Source organism: Protopterus annectens, chromosome 10.part0 (assembly GCF_019279795.1).
Source record: "Protopterus annectens isolate FY-2018-M chromosome 10.part0, PAN1.0, whole genome shotgun sequence".
NCBI lineage: Eukaryota > Metazoa > Chordata > Ceratodontiformes > Protopteridae > Protopterus > Protopterus annectens.
The window spans coordinates 1,598,809,141-1,598,827,402 of record NC_056744.1 but is presented as its reverse complement, the minus strand read 5'-3'; the positions used below and the strand labels follow the sequence as shown (position 1 = coordinate 1,598,827,402).

General features: G+C 34.5%; 1 protein-coding gene across 1 annotated transcript in view; it reads right to left on the bottom strand.

Annotated features, from left to right (window-relative positions):
• LOC122814346 (structure-specific endonuclease subunit slx1-like) overlaps window positions 1–18,249 on the bottom strand; it is a 106,629-nt gene extending 88,380 nt beyond the window's left edge. Inside the window, exon 1 of the mRNA XM_044086932.1 lies at window positions 17,851–18,249. Within this exon, the coding sequence (XP_043942867.1) occupies window positions 17,851–18,249 (399 nt within the window). The remainder of the gene's footprint in view (window positions 1–17,850) is intronic.
• Window positions 18,250–18,262: the final 13 nt, after the last annotated feature.

Sequence of the window (18,262 nt, the reverse complement as noted above, 5' to 3'; positions counted from 1 at the left end):
CCTCTCCTGTTACTATACCCCTTCTCTCCATATCTCCTCTCCTGTTACTATACTCCTTCTCTCCATATCTCCTCTCCTGTTACTATACCCTTCTCTCCATATCTCCTCTCCTGTTACTATACCCTTCTCTCCATATCTCCTCTCCTGTTACTATACCCTTCTCTCCATATCTCCTCTCCTGTTACTATACCCTTCTCTCCATATCTCCTCTCCTGTTACTATACCCTTCTCTCCATATCTCCTCTCCTGTTACTATACCCTTCGCTCCATATCTCCTCTCCTGTTACTATACCCTTCTCTCCATGTCTCCTCTCCTGTTACTATACCCTTCTCTGATTTATATATCACATCCTCCTCTCTTTTACAAAACTACAAGGATTATTGTAGCAATACTTCTTCCTCTTTCTTTTAGCACTCGTAAATCAATTTTCATCTGACTTCAGCACATTTGTCTGTCTGTTATTCCTCTCTTCCATAATACAATTAAATATTTTATGACCACTATTAGTTCTACCAGAAATCAGTCTTTCCTTTTAAGACATGATCCTTTCAACATCACATTCCATTAGTCCAGAAAGATAAAGCAGGCAAACTGTCAAAGATTTTGTAACTTAACCAGAAGTCTAAAGACCCTAGAGCTAGTTATATTACAGGGGTACAGCAAGCCTAACTCCCTACATGAGGATGTACGGGTTGTCCTCAAATAAAAACATCATCAATGGGTTTGCCAGTAGGTCTTTCAGGTCTACCAAATAGGCTGTTATATGCCATTTGTCAATATAGTGCATTATGTACCAGCAAAAAGTCCCATTTACTTCTTACCAAAACATTTTTTACATTTTCATTTCTTTCCCTTTTCCACATATTTCAATTCTTCTTATAACTTGAATTCCAAGATGGCTACCGACTAGATCAGTCCCTAGTCACTGAGCTCCTCACAGTTATGTAATATTAGACTTATTATTATAACCTTGGAGTAATATTTTTCCTCAGTTTTTTTTCACAAAAGGATTCTCTAAATATTTTTTTACATATCTGGATTATTTGTTGGTGTTGGAGATCTCAATTTTGGATTTTTTTACCTCAGAACTGTCTTTGTGGCTTCAACTATATTGGGCACCTGCTACTTAAAGACTCCTCCTGGAACCTGCTATCCTGTTTTCACACCTCTACTCTGGGCATGGCTTCTAAATCTGACACCATGGAGACACAGGCAACAAAGGCCAAATTCTCTTCAGTACATTCACCTGAGAAAGACACCAGTTCAAAAAGATTAAGAACTACTAAGCAATCTTCAGAAACTTCTAAAGTAAGTAGTAAAGATACTAATGACTCAAACTTTCATTTAGATGAACTAAAAATAGCATTACAACCTATTCAAAGTGCCATACAAAGTTTCTCAGAACAATTTACTGATTTTGGCAGAACTTTAAAGCAAATAAGTGAAAGAATGGATATTATTGAATGTAAAAATACAGCTTTAGAAATAAAAACAGAATCTTTGGAAAGAGATATTAAAGCTAAAGATAAGATTATTACTGAATTTCAAGCTAAGCTATTGGATCTAGAAGCTAGAAGCCGTAGAAATAACATTATTATTAGAGGTTTGCCAGAATCCTATGAAAATCAAAACCTATTATCGGTATGTAAACAGATTTTTGAGGCACTATTAAATTGTGAATCAACATCAAAAACTGTTATTATTGAGAGGGCTCATAGAGCATTGCATGCTAGTCAGGATTCTGCCTCCCCTCGGATCATATATACTAAACTACTAAACTTTCAAGACACTTATCAGATTCTAGAGGCAGCAAAAAGCAAAAAACAGTTTGTCTGGAAAAATCATAAACTGTCATTTTCTCAGGATCTTCCTTTACAAATAAAAATGAAAAGACAAAAACTTTCTCCCTATAGATTCATAGGTTCATAGATTAGTACTAAGCTAACTGCCCTTGCGAGCCATTTTAAGCTTAGCCAATTATCCCTTGTAAGACTCAAACCCTGCACCTTGTGTTTGTAAGGCAAACACCTTAACCATTAGGCCACCCTCCCAACCGTACATTGTGCAGATCTTATAAAAAGAGGTATAAGATTTCGTATGAGTTATCCGAATACCCTGTCTTTTACTTACAATGACAGAAAATTTATGTTTACAGATCCTAAAGAAGCAAAAGAAATATTTCTGAAGATATTCAAGAAGCTTCCTGAATCTGTATCTTAATACTACACTCTTCATTTACAATGTATGGGATACTATGTTTAACAATTATGTTTTTTTCTTGCAAAAATGAAGTTTTTTTTTCTATGCTTATTAGAGTGCTATTTACTTTATATATTTAGTTGATTTATATATTTTTAGTTTGTATTTTTATTACTGACAATATCCTTTAAAGTTAGCACTGTTAGTGTTTTGGTATTTACATAACCTTTAGATGCTATAATATAGACTGTGATGAAAATGTGTGAAGAAATCTACACAGTTAAATTATTTTTGCCTTATTAAATTCACTGACTTTTTTTTTGGAGGGAATATTCCCATATCTCGAGACTGTATCAGTGAGCTTAGTGTGTCACTTATGTTTAACTGAAACTTCGTTTTGTCCACGCTCCTTCTAATGGTCTTTGGATTTTCGCAGTGATGTCATCGCAAGAGAAGAACTACTGATCATCACAGTCAAGTACTTATCCTAAATTTAATGTTTACACATGATACACTATTTGATAACATTGTTATATATGGCTAAAGGGTCTGTTTTTAATTGTCATGTGAAGGAAATTTGATTATCACAATCATATTATTATTCTAATTTAAGCGCTTCCACAGACACGCTACTTACTGATCTAATGTCATATGGCTTAATGTTACGTCTTTCATAACACAAGAGAAATGTAATTTGGAACTTTTATAGTTATGTTGAGATTTAAATATATAGAGCCCATATGTAATAAGTTACTTGCTGGTGTTGTGCCTTGTGGATTTGGTATTGTGTCCGTTCGCTATGGGGGAGTGTGGTCTGAGATCTCTTGATTAGGTTCCGATTTGGTTGTTAGGCGCTTTCGAGGGATGCACTGCTTGCTGAAGCGATGTTTATGTGGCTTGATGTTGTGTATGTTTTTCTTGCGACAGAAATGTGGGTGGAAACATCTTTGGTCAGGTAGGAATTTTGATGTTTGGCGCTCTTATGATATTGAGTTACTTGCGGAGTTAGTGTTCTGTGGTTATATGAATTATTTTGTTATGTCATTGTGTGTATTCTCTGCTTTAGGGCGCTGAGTGTTTTGTTTTGTAGTTCTGACGAGGGTATTCCTATCGCAGTATTCATTGGGGATCTATGCTGTAATTCTACTTAGAGAAAGTACTGTCTGTGTTTTTGGTTGCCCGATCGGCTTTCTCTTATTGTCAGTTGTTGGGTATTTTAGAGGGAAGATTTGCGTATCTCGAGACACGCTTGAGTTATTTGGTTTATGCATCGTATTACAGTAAATTCTCTTGTGTGGCACGCGCTTTCTGCGAAGTACAGAAGCACAGAGTGGCGATATTATGGATGTGGTGAACCCAGAGTGGTTAGTTTTGCTCCTCTTTTACATTCAGTTAACTGAATGAGATACTGTTATGTGTATATATGCAGTGAATTTTAATAGGAGATGTTTTAAACGCTTTTAGCGCTTGAAGGTTATTCATATTTTATACCTGTTATACTGTATATAAGCTTAACAGACACAGGTAAAATATCATGGCATGGTTACATCATGTCTAGTTATGCTAATATGCTGGTGAAGATGTTTTTCCTGCATCCTCATATTCATTTTCACCATATGGATATACATCCTTTTTGATTATCATCTGCAACATTTGCTATTTATCTACCAACTTGTAACACAGCCTCATATTGTTCAGCATTGCACAAGCCAAGAACATTCATATTACCCTTTTCTGGTGTGTATATAGTGTCTTAGGCACTCTTGGGATCTTTGCATGACACAGTGGTGATAATTCCATTTGATTGCATACTAACAGGAAAATTATGGATTATTTCTTCCTACTCATATATGCTAACCCCGTCTCACCCTGGAGAGATAATCATAGCTATATTGGTGCAACATATAATACTTAGCACCACTGATAGACCTACAATCCTATGAAATGCTTTTATGCTGGTTTTCTGGGATCCTCTGGGAATGTTGCATTATGTAACTGAGAACCACAGCCAATATTTTTGACTAGCTGATTTGGATATGCCAAATTAATCACCTGTATGCCACTACAATGTTCCAGTGGTTAGAGACTAGTGTGCTACTTCAAGCTTGATGATAAGTAGGATAGGCCACCCACCAGTTAAAGGTACTTATTATGTGGTCAGGCCTGACTTCAGCAGCACTACATGTTTTTCTCTGTGTTATGGACCCTTGACATTATAGGTTTAGGCCTGTACCATACCTGTGCCTGGTTAATGCTGTGGTCCCCTTTACCTTATTAGTTCCTATGCTGAATTGCTCCATGCCTTACTTATGAACATATATGCTTATTTATGTTATCCTGTTACCCATCCTGATCATGACAAATAAGTGTCAAGCACAAAACTAGTATGCTAGCAGCATGCCCATAATACACTATTGTGAGCTCCTTGACCATTGTATGCATGTATGTACCACAACATTAGGTTAAGGCCCTAATGCAGACACTGTTAAGAGTTTTGCCAATACTAGATATGATGACCCCAAGGTAAAGTCATGTAATTCTTCACCCCATCCTAAAACAAGATGTTGGGTGCACTTTCTTTGTTAGATGGAAGCGTGATTATAGGTAGAGGCAGTAAATTAATGGATGTTGTGGGGCACGATGTGTGGAAGTACATATCTCCTATTGTTTTTTTTTCTTTAGGTTCTCAAATAACATATAACCCTGATACAGGGTAATCTTTTTTGACATGCTAGACAAACGAGAAAAGACTCTCTAACACATTCAGCTGGTTTTTAGTGTCAAGAAAGTTAAACAGCAGAAACAAGAAGAAGCCATTGTGTTTGGGCGATTTTCCTTCATTAATTAATACTACTGCCCAAATATATTTTACATCTGTATATTAAGACAATAGTAAAATATATATGATATGTCATTTATAATCTGTTTAAAATCTAGATTCTCAACAAATTTATAATAATACGTTGATGGCTATATGGTTTAATTTAATAGTTTGTTAACTGCTTAGATGATGTAAGTAATCTATAGTCCAGATATCATTATAGAAATGTTATTATCTTTATGTGGGATTATCATATCTTATTCTTATGTAAGTTACAAAATGTTTTGCTGAAAGTTATATAAGTGTCATACACAAATGAAACTGTTATTTATTTAGTTTCAAAGGTTTTAATTACAGACACCACTTAAGTTTTTTATTTTTTTTTTCTCTCTTCCCCTTACTGGGTTTATTTCAATATACAACCTACTTATTGCTTTATAGAAATAATACCAACAAATTATTGATTATAGGATTTTATGTCAATCTTATTTAGATGTATATTAATAATTAGATATAAGAATCACATGAGGAAAATCATTTTTACCTTATTTATATTATGCAAATTTAGGAGTTTGGGTTCAAATAATTGAATAGGGATTGTTTTATGTTGGTCATCTTGTATATAGACAGATGTGTAAATATGTTTAGTGTTATTGACTTGATTTTAGTCCTTTTAAGGATTATATGTAATGTTTATATTGTTAAATATGAATACTTGGTAACCAAAATTGTAAATTATATTTTGTTCATTCTTGATTTCACCTCATCAATAGGGGTTAGGTGGGCAGGCACTAGGGTAAGGACGAGGGTTATAGGTAAATCTTATAAAATATCTCTACTAAATTTGTTTTTTTATAAGGTATTCCCATTTAATTATCAGATCAGTTTAGTTATGTTTCTTTACTCTTGGTATTATTTTAATTATAATCTAAAAACTATACCATGTTTTAATCACATCAATATTAACCAATCATCTCTTTTATGACAAATTATCTAAAAATTGATTCCTGGAATGTTAGAGGAATCCAAAGTAAATCCAAAAAATCTTTATTATTTCATTTGATATTTAAATCACAAGCTAGTATATGTTTTATTCAAGAGACTCATATCCCTCGGGTTATGTGGGACAAAGAGAAAATAAAAATGGATTAGGAAGATAATAGCCTCTGGGGATTCTTCTAATTCTCGGGGAGTAGCAATAATTATTAAACAAAAATTCAATGGAATTATCATTGATGAGAGATATGATAATGAAGGTAGATGGTGTCTGTTTACTGCTACTATTCATAATCTGGATAAACCAATTTTAGTTTTAAATTTATATGGTCCTTGTAGTCAACAACAATTTTTTATCTTAAAAATTTATAATATACTCACATGTTATAAAGATCACTACATTATAGTTGGGGGAGACTGGAATGCGGTAATAAATCCAGAAATTGATCGTACTAGCTGTTCTGCTTCTTATAACCTTCAAGCAACTTTGGCTCTTAATGAATTAATTTTGGAACATAATTTAATTGATCCATTACACTTTATAAAAATATCAAACAAGAAAGATATTTATACCTATTACTCTAAATGCTACCATTCATGGGCTAGATTGGATTTTTTTCTAATTTCTAATAATATCTCAAAATTTATCTCAGACTTTACTATTGAACCTAGATATCTCTCAGATCATTCAAGAATCTTATTAAATCTTAACTTTACCCACAAAATTAAAAATGTTATTAACTCAAATAAGTGGTCACTAAACAATAATTTACTCTTAAACAAAGATATTTGTATACAGTCCTCAGAAACTATTCAAGAAATGAATAATGATTTAGATGTATCAGATATCCCTTACGATATTCAATGGGCTGCATGTAAGAAATTAAGAGGTATGTTTATCAGTAAAGCTGCATATTTTAAAAACATTACAACAAAAGGAAGATTTCTTAAAATCTTGAATACATTCTCTTGAAAATCAGTTTAGACTGAGTCAAGACACTAGTTTTGAAAAACAAATATTAGATTATCAAAAAGAATTAATTTTGTTACATCAGAATAACCTTTCTTTAGTTGATCAAAGATTATTAGCAACGTACTCAGAATGGGCCCAAGTTCCTTCTAAAGTTTTGGCTAGTATAATTAAAAATAATATTGAAAAACCAAAAATTTCATCATTACTGTATAAAAATAAATTATATAACACAGACGAAGAGATTATTCATCTTTTTACACTACTCTATACAGAGTTATATTCAAAACCATCTAATACGTTGAATGATAATCATATAAAAAACTTTCTCAGTTCTTTAAATTTTCCTAAGTTAAATGAAAATGAACAAAAAATGCTTTCTGCTCCTTTAACACATCAAGAGATTTCCGATTCAATTGATAGTCTTAAATCTGGTAAATCTCCTGGTCCAGACGGGTTCACACCTGAATTTTTCAAATCTTTTAAATCGGTTATTGTTCCCTTTCTCTTTAAAGTTTATAATTATATAAAAATTAAGGGTATCTCAGATATTCATTGGAATACATCTAAAACCATATTAATTTTGAAAAATAATAAAGAAAAAACTGACCCATCTAATTATAGGCCTATTTCTTTAATCAATGTAGACATAAAGATTTTGGCATCTATTCTGGCCAACAGACTGAAAAAAGTTATGCCTTCAATTATTTCTCAAGATCAATCAGGATTTATGTCCCACAGACATACTTGGGATAATACACTGACATTAGAATCTATTATACATCTTATAAAAACAGATTCTAACCCAATATATGCGCTGATTCTGGACGCATCAAATGCTTTTGATAGAGTCTGTTGGAATTTTCTTTTTCAAACTATGTCATGCTTTAATCTTCCTTTATTCTTTATAAATTTCTTAAAAACTTTATACAAAGATATGTTTACTAGACTTTATATTAATGGTTACTTTTCTTCCCCTATAAGGATTACCAGAGGCACAAGGCAAGGTTGTCCTTTGTCCCCTTTTCTTTTTAAAGTATATCTAGAACCGCTATTGTTGTTTATTAATCAAAACACTTTCCACAAAGTCCCTAGGATTATTAACACAAAAATGTATTTTTCTGCCTTTGCTGATGACCTTGTATTATACTTTCAAACTCCCATATCTGACTTTAGTAAAATAACAAATTCTATTAAGTGTTTTTCTTCTGTCTCGAATTATCTTATAAATCCTGCAAAAACACATATTTTTCCATTAAATCATCGGGTCCATAAATCGTACTTGTTCTCTGATCAACAAACCCAGATAGTTTTTGGTATGAAATATCTAGGAATTAACATGGAACATAACAATCATTCTTCTTTTCAAAATAACTTAAGTAAAGTTTGGAATTCAATAATTTTGGATATTACTAGATGGGAGCACTTAAATTTATCACTCTTGTCAAAAGCCGCTATAATTAAAATGAATATTTTACCAAAATTCCTGTACCAATTTAATTCCTCTGATCAGATAATTCCTAAGTCTTTTTTTGAGAAAGTAAATATAGAGTTAGCTAAATTCTTGTGGTTTCCCAAATCTATTAGAATCTCATATTCTAGATTATCAAACTCTAAGGATAAAGGTGGGTTGGGATTGCCAAACTTCTATCTTTACTATCTAATTATTTCATCAAATAAGCTCTTAACTATTTCTAATTTTAAAAATAGTAAAGATATTAATTATCCTATATGGGTTAAGATTTGGTACAATTACATTATATCTAAAAATATAAATCCAGAAGCCATTCCTTTTATTTCTCTTGAGATGAAAATTAGCTGTAAAATCTCTATTTTTCTCAAACAAAAGATTAAAGCTTTTCAAGGTCTACTAAAATTATGTAATCTAGATAAGTATTATCATCTTTTGCAGCCACTTCATCTAAATCCTAATATAATGATAGATAACTCTCCTTTTAATCTAACAAATTATCCTTCATTAAAAATTTGAAAGTCTGGGATATCCTGAAATATAATGAATTATCCTTAATAGAATTGTAAAATTCTTAATGTTAATTGGAGTCATTCTACAATATTACGCCAACTAAGAGAAGTAATTGTGTGTAAATATGAACCTATAGAACTTATAGAACATGAATTAAATAATCTAAATACGATAATTAAAACATTATCTTCATCAGGTAAAATATCAAGATCCTACAAATTAATAAAGAATCTAGTGCTGGATCAGAACTGTCTTTTTTCAAACAACTGGTTAAAATATAATTCTCAAATAACTGAAAATCAAAAACTTTTGGCCATCAGATATACTAGGGATTTTATTCCATTTAAGAAACTACTGTACACACAATTAATGATTAACAATGATGCTCATTACACTCCTTATAAATTAAATAAATTTAATCCTAATAAATCCTCTTCATGCACATGTTGTTCTTATCCCCATGCGGACCTTCTACATATTTTATGGTACTGTCATTTTTCCCATAGACTATGGACCTCTTTGAAAGTAAGACTACAAAGAATGGGGTATCATAAATCTACTCTGTCTTGGGAAATTGCTATACTTCACATTCCGATAATTTATCTCTCCAAATTTGACACTCAAGTTATTATTTTTATTTGCTCTTTAGTAAAACTTTACATAACTCAAAACTGGCTTGACCGTACCAAACTGAATTGGGATACTTTCCAAAAAATGGCTTACTTATATATTGATGCTCAAAAAAACATGGTTAAGAGTCCAAAAAAATGGCTTTCAAAAATTTAGTATTAGAGAAGGTTTTGAGTATTATTAATATTTAATACCTTAAATCTTTCTCTGATTTGGTGTTTTAGAAATTTCTTTATACCTAAAATTGGAATATTATTAAGTCATAGAATCTGTATTTTTAGTTATTTTTTACTTTATGGTTACCTATTGTATATATTGTACATATTGAGTGAGGTTATTTTTATTCTGATCTCTTTTTAATACTTATATGAGTTGCAAATTTGCTTAATCCAAGTTGTTTTATATGTTAAGTCAACTCCTAAATTGTATTGTTTATAAATCAATAAAAAGTTTATTGACAAAAAAAAATTCTTCTTATAACCTTTTCAGCCACACCATTTACCAAGGGGAAATCTTTGGGCAGCTGCCTTTGCTTCTCTTCTTATTCCACAAAAACTCCTGATCAGATACAGTTCTTTAACTTTCCAACCAGTTTACCTTCATCCAGTGTTTAGTACTTCTTTTCACCTTATTTAACTTTGTGTAATCCAAGTATGCAAAAGAGGTTGCAATACTCTTATTTGTGATTCCACACACATCTTTTGAAACCATCTCACCTCATCATCTCCTGATTACAACTGTGCCCAGAATATTATTCTGTTTTGGGGCCCTCACGCTTTGCCCCAATTTTGACCACCACCATCTTTTCCAAACCCACCTCAAAAGTATCCATATCCAGATCTAGTAGAAACGCAATCCTACAGCCAGATTACAATCACCCCTTTTCATATATGTGCGACTTCCAATCTATTTTGCTCTTTGCATAGAAATTTTATTAAGAAATACAGTAACAGACCAAAATAAAAATAACAAGGTGTACTTTTGCAAACTGTAGAAAATGAAGAGTATGGCAAATTGTAAAAAATGGATAGTATGTTGCAGATAGAGATAAACAATGTACAATATGTAAGTGTGCTGTTCCTTTAAAATCATTTCCAAGAACTGAACATGCATATAAATAGCAAGCATATGCTAGCTTCAGTGCCATTTTCAGAGTGCAGCCAGAGAGTGAACATGTACAAGAGAAATAGTTTATAAGTTTAGGTAAGTTAAAGTTACTAAGCTTCATTTCTCATGTGTTTATATATAATAAAGTTGCTTGAACCAAACCCATGCATGTTCATTGGTTTCATCCTGACTGGATGAACAACATGGGAGTCAGAACCGGGATCCAGGCAGTGCTTTTCAGAGCTACAAAGGGCAGAGTTAACAGTGGAGGTAAATTTAAGAAAATGATAACAAAAAAGGGCCAGAAACGAATCAAAGGTAATGAAAAATTGCACAAACGATTTATTTATTGAAAAAGATACAGTGGCACATTACAAGGGCACAAAATGCATTATTAAACAAATGAGTAGCATGGAAATGTTTATCAAGCAAATGACAGGCATAAACATTTTATTAAACAAAATGTTCGAAACTAAAATATTTGATAAAACGATACAAAGGGCATGAAAAAAGAGATTAAATGGGCAAAACAAATATAATACAGGACATATTAAGCATAAATAAAGCAAGGTGACTGCATTTTTTTTGCGAATTATAGTGTTTTGGCATAAACAGTTATTCTGCACTGATTGAAGCTATTCAACATATAACTAAAGTTACTCAAAGTATCTCAAAGTGTGTAAAACTGCTTACAGTGTGTGCTTATTACTGTGCACTTATTTCAAAGAGTTCACTGTATGCAAAATGCAACTATTTCATGAAGTGCAGTCAAATTACAGCCATTTCGAAAAGTTTCTTGTGCTGGGTGTGTCTACACACAAAAGGGACAACATCAGAATGTTTCTTGCACTGTAAAGTGTTATTTAGCAAAGTACAGCGATTTTGGAAGTGTTTCAGTGTGCTGTGTACTGTTTATTTGCAAAGAACAGTCACTTTGAAATGTTTCTTATTATGAGCTTCTTCTGCTCAGTTTATTCGCACAATGCAGTTATTTGAAATGTTTCTTACACTGATAAGAGGTAATTTCTCGAAGTACAGTCATTTTCAAAAAAGTATTACAGTGCCCAGAAGACTTATTTCACAACGTATTTTGCAGAGTTCAGTTCCTCAGAGGCTTACTGTGCTAGTGGGCATAGTTACAAGTACTGGCATAAATTTCTGGCATATATGTATGTGTGCATGTTCATGTAATTACAAGTGGGCCTGGGTTGCATTAGGTTTTACTATAATTCTTTAGCATGGCAGATTGATTTCGAAAACCATCACCACTTGTATTCGATCAGAATGCTGCAGAAAATTAGAGAATATTTGAGCAAGAGTACGATATTTTCATACAAGCAGCTTACTCGGATAAAGATGCATGCACTAGGGCATTCATTCATTTTGCTAAACCTAGCTGGGTCAGAGGCTGCTGAATGGGAGCACTCATTTGTGTACTCACCAGCAGTGTATGAAGGTGAAAGAGAACACTGTCGCATTGTTGTTCAGGATGAATCAAGGGAAGATCCTGAGTGTTTGAAAAGCAAATTCAGAGAAATGTGTCACCCGAAGATAAATGTTACAATAGAGAGTCATTTGTTTTAAACAAGAGATCAAAAGCAAGGAGAAACTTTTGCAGCTTATATCACTGATCTAAGAAATAAGGCTAAAACCTGCATGTTTGGTGATTTAAAAGATGAGAGAACAGGGTTGTGTGTGGTACTAATAGTGCTGCTGTGAGAAAGATTTTGCTTTGTGACTGTGGTTTTAACGCTTAGCAAAGCTATTTTGATTTGTCAAATGCATGAAGTTACAGAAAGGCACACAAGTATGCTTGCAAAGCATGGTTTCAGCAGGTTCCAGAGCAAATGTAGATAGCATACAGCATGTGGCTAGCAGAAACGCGCCTAAGCACATGGCAGCTGCAGCCCACGTAGGCATGGCAGGGAGAACTCGGTTCTCCAGCAAGTTCTAAGACTAGTTGAGTTAAAGGAGCATGCTCAGTAAGGCCCAACAGTGAATTAGCAAAAAACAAGTCAAGCTGTATTGTTAACTACTGCAACTGTGGTACCAACCAGGAGTCTAAAAGAGAAAATGCTTAGCATATGGTCAACAATGCTACAAATGTAAAGAATTGAACCATTTTAAAAAGCAAATCAAGTACCTCACTCAGTTGCAAAGAAAGGTCACTTAAAAAGCAAGTTGATCATTTAAAAAGCTGCACTTCTACTTTCTATGTGGATAGTGTATCAGTAGTTAGTGAAAAGATTAATGCAGTAGATTTATTAGCAAAGAAAGAAGTATTTTGTACTGTCCTGATCAATGGTAAACTCATCGAGCTCAAAGTACGTTATATCAGCAGACATGTTTGCTAAGGTGAGAGCTAGTGAGCAACTTAATTTGACTAGTAGTGCGAAACTTGTTGCATATGAAGGTGAAGAAATTCAAACAGAAGGCTCAGTAGTGCTTTCATGTTATTTGGCTGCGAACTGTTACAAATTGTTATTCTGTCGTCTGAAGACCTGTGCAGTCATTATTAGGTCTCAGAGACAGTTTAAGAATGAAATTGCTATCTTTTACCAAAGAAGTTCATCATATAAGCACATGTCACAGTTCCACTTTCACTGATACTATTTTCTCAGAATATGCTGATGTGTTCAATGACAAGTTAGGCAAACTTCTAGTTGTGTATTCTATGACGTTAGACCCAGAGGCCAGACCAGCAAGAAGAGTTCCAAAAGCTATGCAGGACAAAGTCAAAGCTCAACTGCATAAAATGGTGCAGCAAGGTGCAATTTGTCTACTTACAGAACCAAATGCATGGGTGTTGTCTATGGTAGCAGCTCACAAAAAAGGTTCAAACAAAATCAGAATATGCATTGACCCAAGAGATTTAAACAAAGCATTAAAAGGACCTCATTATCTTATGCGAACAGTTGAGGAAGTTGCAACCCTAATACCGAATGCCACTGTGTTTTTCTGTCTTGGATAAGAAGAGTTCATTCTGGCAAATGATGCTTGATCGCAAATTTTCATTATGGACTACATTCAGTATCCCATTTGGGAGATATAGATTTCTCATTATGCCATTTGGAATAAATTCTGCACCTGAAGTCTTTCAGTGTGCAATGGAGCAATTTTTTTCAAGTTATCCATGTGCCATAATAGTAGATGATTTATTGGTTAGAGGCAATGGTGAAGCAGAGCATGACATAAATGTCTGGAAAATTCTAGACAGAGCATGTGAAGTGAATTTAAAGCTCAATCCTCTGAAGTGTAAATTCAGACTACCAGAAGTTACATATGTAGGTCATTTTTTTTACTAGCACTGGCTTGAGACCAGACCCTTCCAAGCAAGAAGCCATTCTTGAAATGTCAACACCAGATAATGTTTAAGCTCTACAATGTTTTCTTGAATGGTCAACTAGGCAAGTTTATACCAGAATTCAGTGAGTTGACAGCACTTTTAAGAGAGCTGATGTGCAGAAATGTTACATTGTCTTGGCTAGAACAGCACCAGAGAGCATTAAGCAGAAAATTGCAACCTCACCTACATTAAGATACTATGTTATCAACAAACCAGTAACTCTTTCTTGTGATGCTTCAAAATTTGGACTTGGTGCAGTTATTCTTCAAGAGAACAGACCAGTAGCCTATGCATCTAGAATTCTTACCCAAACTGAGATGTAGTATGCTCAAATTGAGAAGGAACTTTTGGCAATTGTATCTGCATGTTCAAAAATTTCATGATTATATTTATGGTCGCACTATCCAGATCGAAACTGATCATCAACCTCTAGTTACTATTTTAAAGAAGCCTATGCATTCTGCTCTAACAAGATTACAAAGAATGATGCATAGAGGAGAACCATACCCACAGACTCAAAAAAACATGTTTGTTTCATCACAGTTTGGCGTTTCCTACATTTTAAATACCACTCTAGGACTATGTACAGGTTTTTAAATAAATATGTAATTTCTAAGTCTGCCCACATGGGGTCTGGCATCTTGAAATAATTCTGATGGTTTAGTCTGCCTCTAGGTATCCCAAAATGCAGTGCTTGTCTGTAAAAATTGCATCGCCCAGGCCTCTTTCTTCCTAAAGCTCTTCTCACTGCATTGGTTCTACATGCATACACTGCTGTCTTTCAGTCAGATTTAAGTAACATTTCATGCCGTTCAATGGCTACTTAAAACACAAACAGTGCAAATGTCACAGAACAGACTTTCAATGTGCTTTTTACTGGTCCATCTTTTTAGAATGGCTAAACTGCCATCTTTCGTGAAGCCTTAATTGCACTACTTTGACTAGTCTCCCATCCCCTTTCACACTTAACTTCCCTAGCTGTCAAAGTGCCAAGGGTAATTTGAGCTGTTACCTGCTGTGATGGACAGCTCACAGCAAGAGATTTGACTCAAGTACTGTTTCCTTGTTCTAGCCTTTACTTTCTGTATGGGTAGGGGAAGGACCAGGGAGCTGTGACATCACAGCATGGGAAGGTTTTTAGGACAGTTGTGGTGATATCATTTTGGGGAGGGAATTGGCCAGAAAACTACCTGTATTCAGTGGAGACTGCAGCAAGCTTTTCCAGGGCAGGATACAAGTTTTGAGAAAGTGAAACCACCACAGTACAGTAAGGAATGGTTATAACGGAGAGTAACAGTCCATTTAAAATCTTTTAAATTCTGTATTGTTGTTTATGCATAGCAGGGACAGTAAACAGGGAGAAAAAGGACAGAGAAGTTGAACATTTAATAACAGAATTCCACTGTTGTCCTTTAAATTGCAAAAGTACAATTTCAAAATGGTCTATACAAAAAGAAAACTTCTTTATCTGGCCGATACCTTATCCAGATCACCCAGAAATAAAACAGAACAGGTAGATGCAGAGAATTTTGACCTTGATGTCACTGAAGTGCATAATTTTTCTACCAAGAGACTTGAGCTGAGAGATCATACAAAGACTGATTCTGTTTTGCAAAAGCTCAACCACTACCTACATCCAGGTAGGATGGCCGTCAAAGCAATCTAGTGTACCACCTGAAATACTTTATTTTCCTTACAGAGATGAAATGTTGATGAAGATGACATTATTTTTAAAGGTCCTAAAATTGTTGTTTCTGCTTCTTTACAACGTGAATATATCCAGATTTTGCATCATGGTCATCCAGGTTCCGAATCTACCAACAGAAGGGTGAGAGGACTAGTATTTTGGCCTTCTCTAGCAAAAGACATTGATAAAGTACTTTCTTCTTGTTCAGTATGCAGTTGTACTAAACCACATCTGCAAAGAGAACCACTTGAGCTAAGTCAAGTTCCTGAACTACCTTGGTCAACAGTAGCCAGTGGTATATTTGAATGGAATATCAGCATTACTTAGTGTTGGTAGATTCTTATTCAAATTGGTTTGAGATCGATTTACTAGCTAACCTAATGTCCACTACTGTTTTTACCAAGTTGAAACGTCATTTCTCAGTAAGTGGAAGTCCACAGAAGCTTATGTATGACAATGGTACTCCATTTACAAGTCAGTTGTTTCAGAATTTTGGAAAAGAATGGGAGTTTGTACATGTTACCAGTAGTCCAAAAAACACACAGTCAAATGGTCTAGCTGAACGTGCAGCACAGAGTGCAAAGCAATTACTAGAGAAGTCAAAGCAGGATAATACCAATGTCTAAACTTACTCAATCTCAGAAACATACCCCATGACGATATACTTGGCTCGCCTGCTCAGAGACTTCTATCTAGGCAAACCAGAACAACCCTGCCTATCAGTTCCAGTTTGTTGAGGCCTAAAGCTAAAAACAGAGCAATCAAAGCCCAACTATTCAGAAAGTGTTCTTTCCAGAAGTACAGCTATGATAAATCAAGCAGATTTCTTTGTTCACTGAAAGGAGGAGAGACAGTAAGGATACAAACGGCGAAAGGTTTCAACCAGATTGGTCAAATAACAGGTATATGTACCGAGACAAGATCCTACTTTGTAGAATCTGAGGGTGTGGAGTACAGGAGAACTCACACACATCATCTTCCTGTATCAGAATTGATATTGCAGCATTGTTCCTGTGATACAGACTAAATCTCAGAGCAATCCAATATTCTTGTTGCAGAATGTGTCTTAACTACTACTTCCATTCCTGATGATGTTCCTGATGTCCCTAAAGTTGAACATTCAGCAGAGACAAACCCAGTTGCTATTAGGGTTGCCACCTGTCCCCACTTAGCGAGGGACAGTCCCTCTTTGGGCAGTTGTGTCCTGCAAAAAAAATTGAAAAAAATGGCAAATGTCCTGAGATTTTTGGACAAAAATATTTCCTATATTTTTTTAATAGTTTCATAAAACAGTTGGTTTGTATCTGAAACAGTTAAATGCTATAAGAAACAGAATAAGCAACTCAAATGCTATAATAATAAGCTTTTATTTTGGCAAAAAAATGTAGTTCTATCCTTCACAATGGCTGCGGGTATGTTTTGCCCTGCAAAATCTGAAGTTCTACAAAAAATGTCCCACTTAGGGCATTTGAAAAAGTGGCAACCCTAGTTGCTATACCTAAATCTAATTTCTATGTCACACGTTTTGGTTGTACTTCCAAACCTAGTGTGAAATACACAACAACTTGGACAGGATTGTATACATGTATCTAGTTATGTATAAATGCACATCAAGGAATTATTCTGTACCAACTGCATGCCAATCAATGTTGTCAATAATGCATGAGCTATTTCTCAAAGAGGGAGGATGGTAAACATGTGCGTGTGTTGTACCTTTCAGAAGCATTTCCAAGGACTGAAAGTGCATATAAATAGCAAGCACGTGCTAGCTTCAGTGCCATTATGAGAGTGCAGCCAGAAAGTGAAAATGTATGAGAGAAACAGTCTGTTTATAAGTTTATCCAAGTTAAAGTTACTAAGCCTCATTTCTGATGTGTTTATATATAATAAAACTGCTTGAACCAGACCCACGCATGTTTGTCTGTTTCATGCTGACTGGAAGAACAACAAACAGACTCTACAAATAACATTGTAAAAACTCAAACAAATGAGTATACGTGTACACAGCAAAATCCCAAGACGTATTAAAAAAAAATTCAAGCTTACCTTAGCATCTGACTGGACTAGTTTAATTTCTTTCTGGCATGCAAAATCATATCACAAACTTACCACAAATTTCTTGAAGCAGAGTTTGCATCTTTGTTTTGTGACAGCAGATTGCGAGGAGAATGATAGTCCAGTCTCTCCCAAAAAGCCTTCACTATTTTCCTTCACTTTTTGCTTTTCCTTTGCACGGAGAGGGGCTTTTGCTCTAACCTGTCCAAACACAATAGGCATGTGTATTGGAGGCTCTAAGTGGGGAGCAAAGTCTTGCCGGTATTCCTGTTTCAGCCACCGAACAGTAAGGGGCAGGCGGCACCAGGGAGCTGCACGCAACATGTTAGACATGACCCGGAGATGGAACTGAAAACTGGATTCCTTTTTGGTCTTCCTGGATACATGAGTCAGCCTGCGAGATGAATGGGGATGCTGCCAAGCCCATTCAAACTGAAAAGAATCACAATGCATAGTAACTAAAATA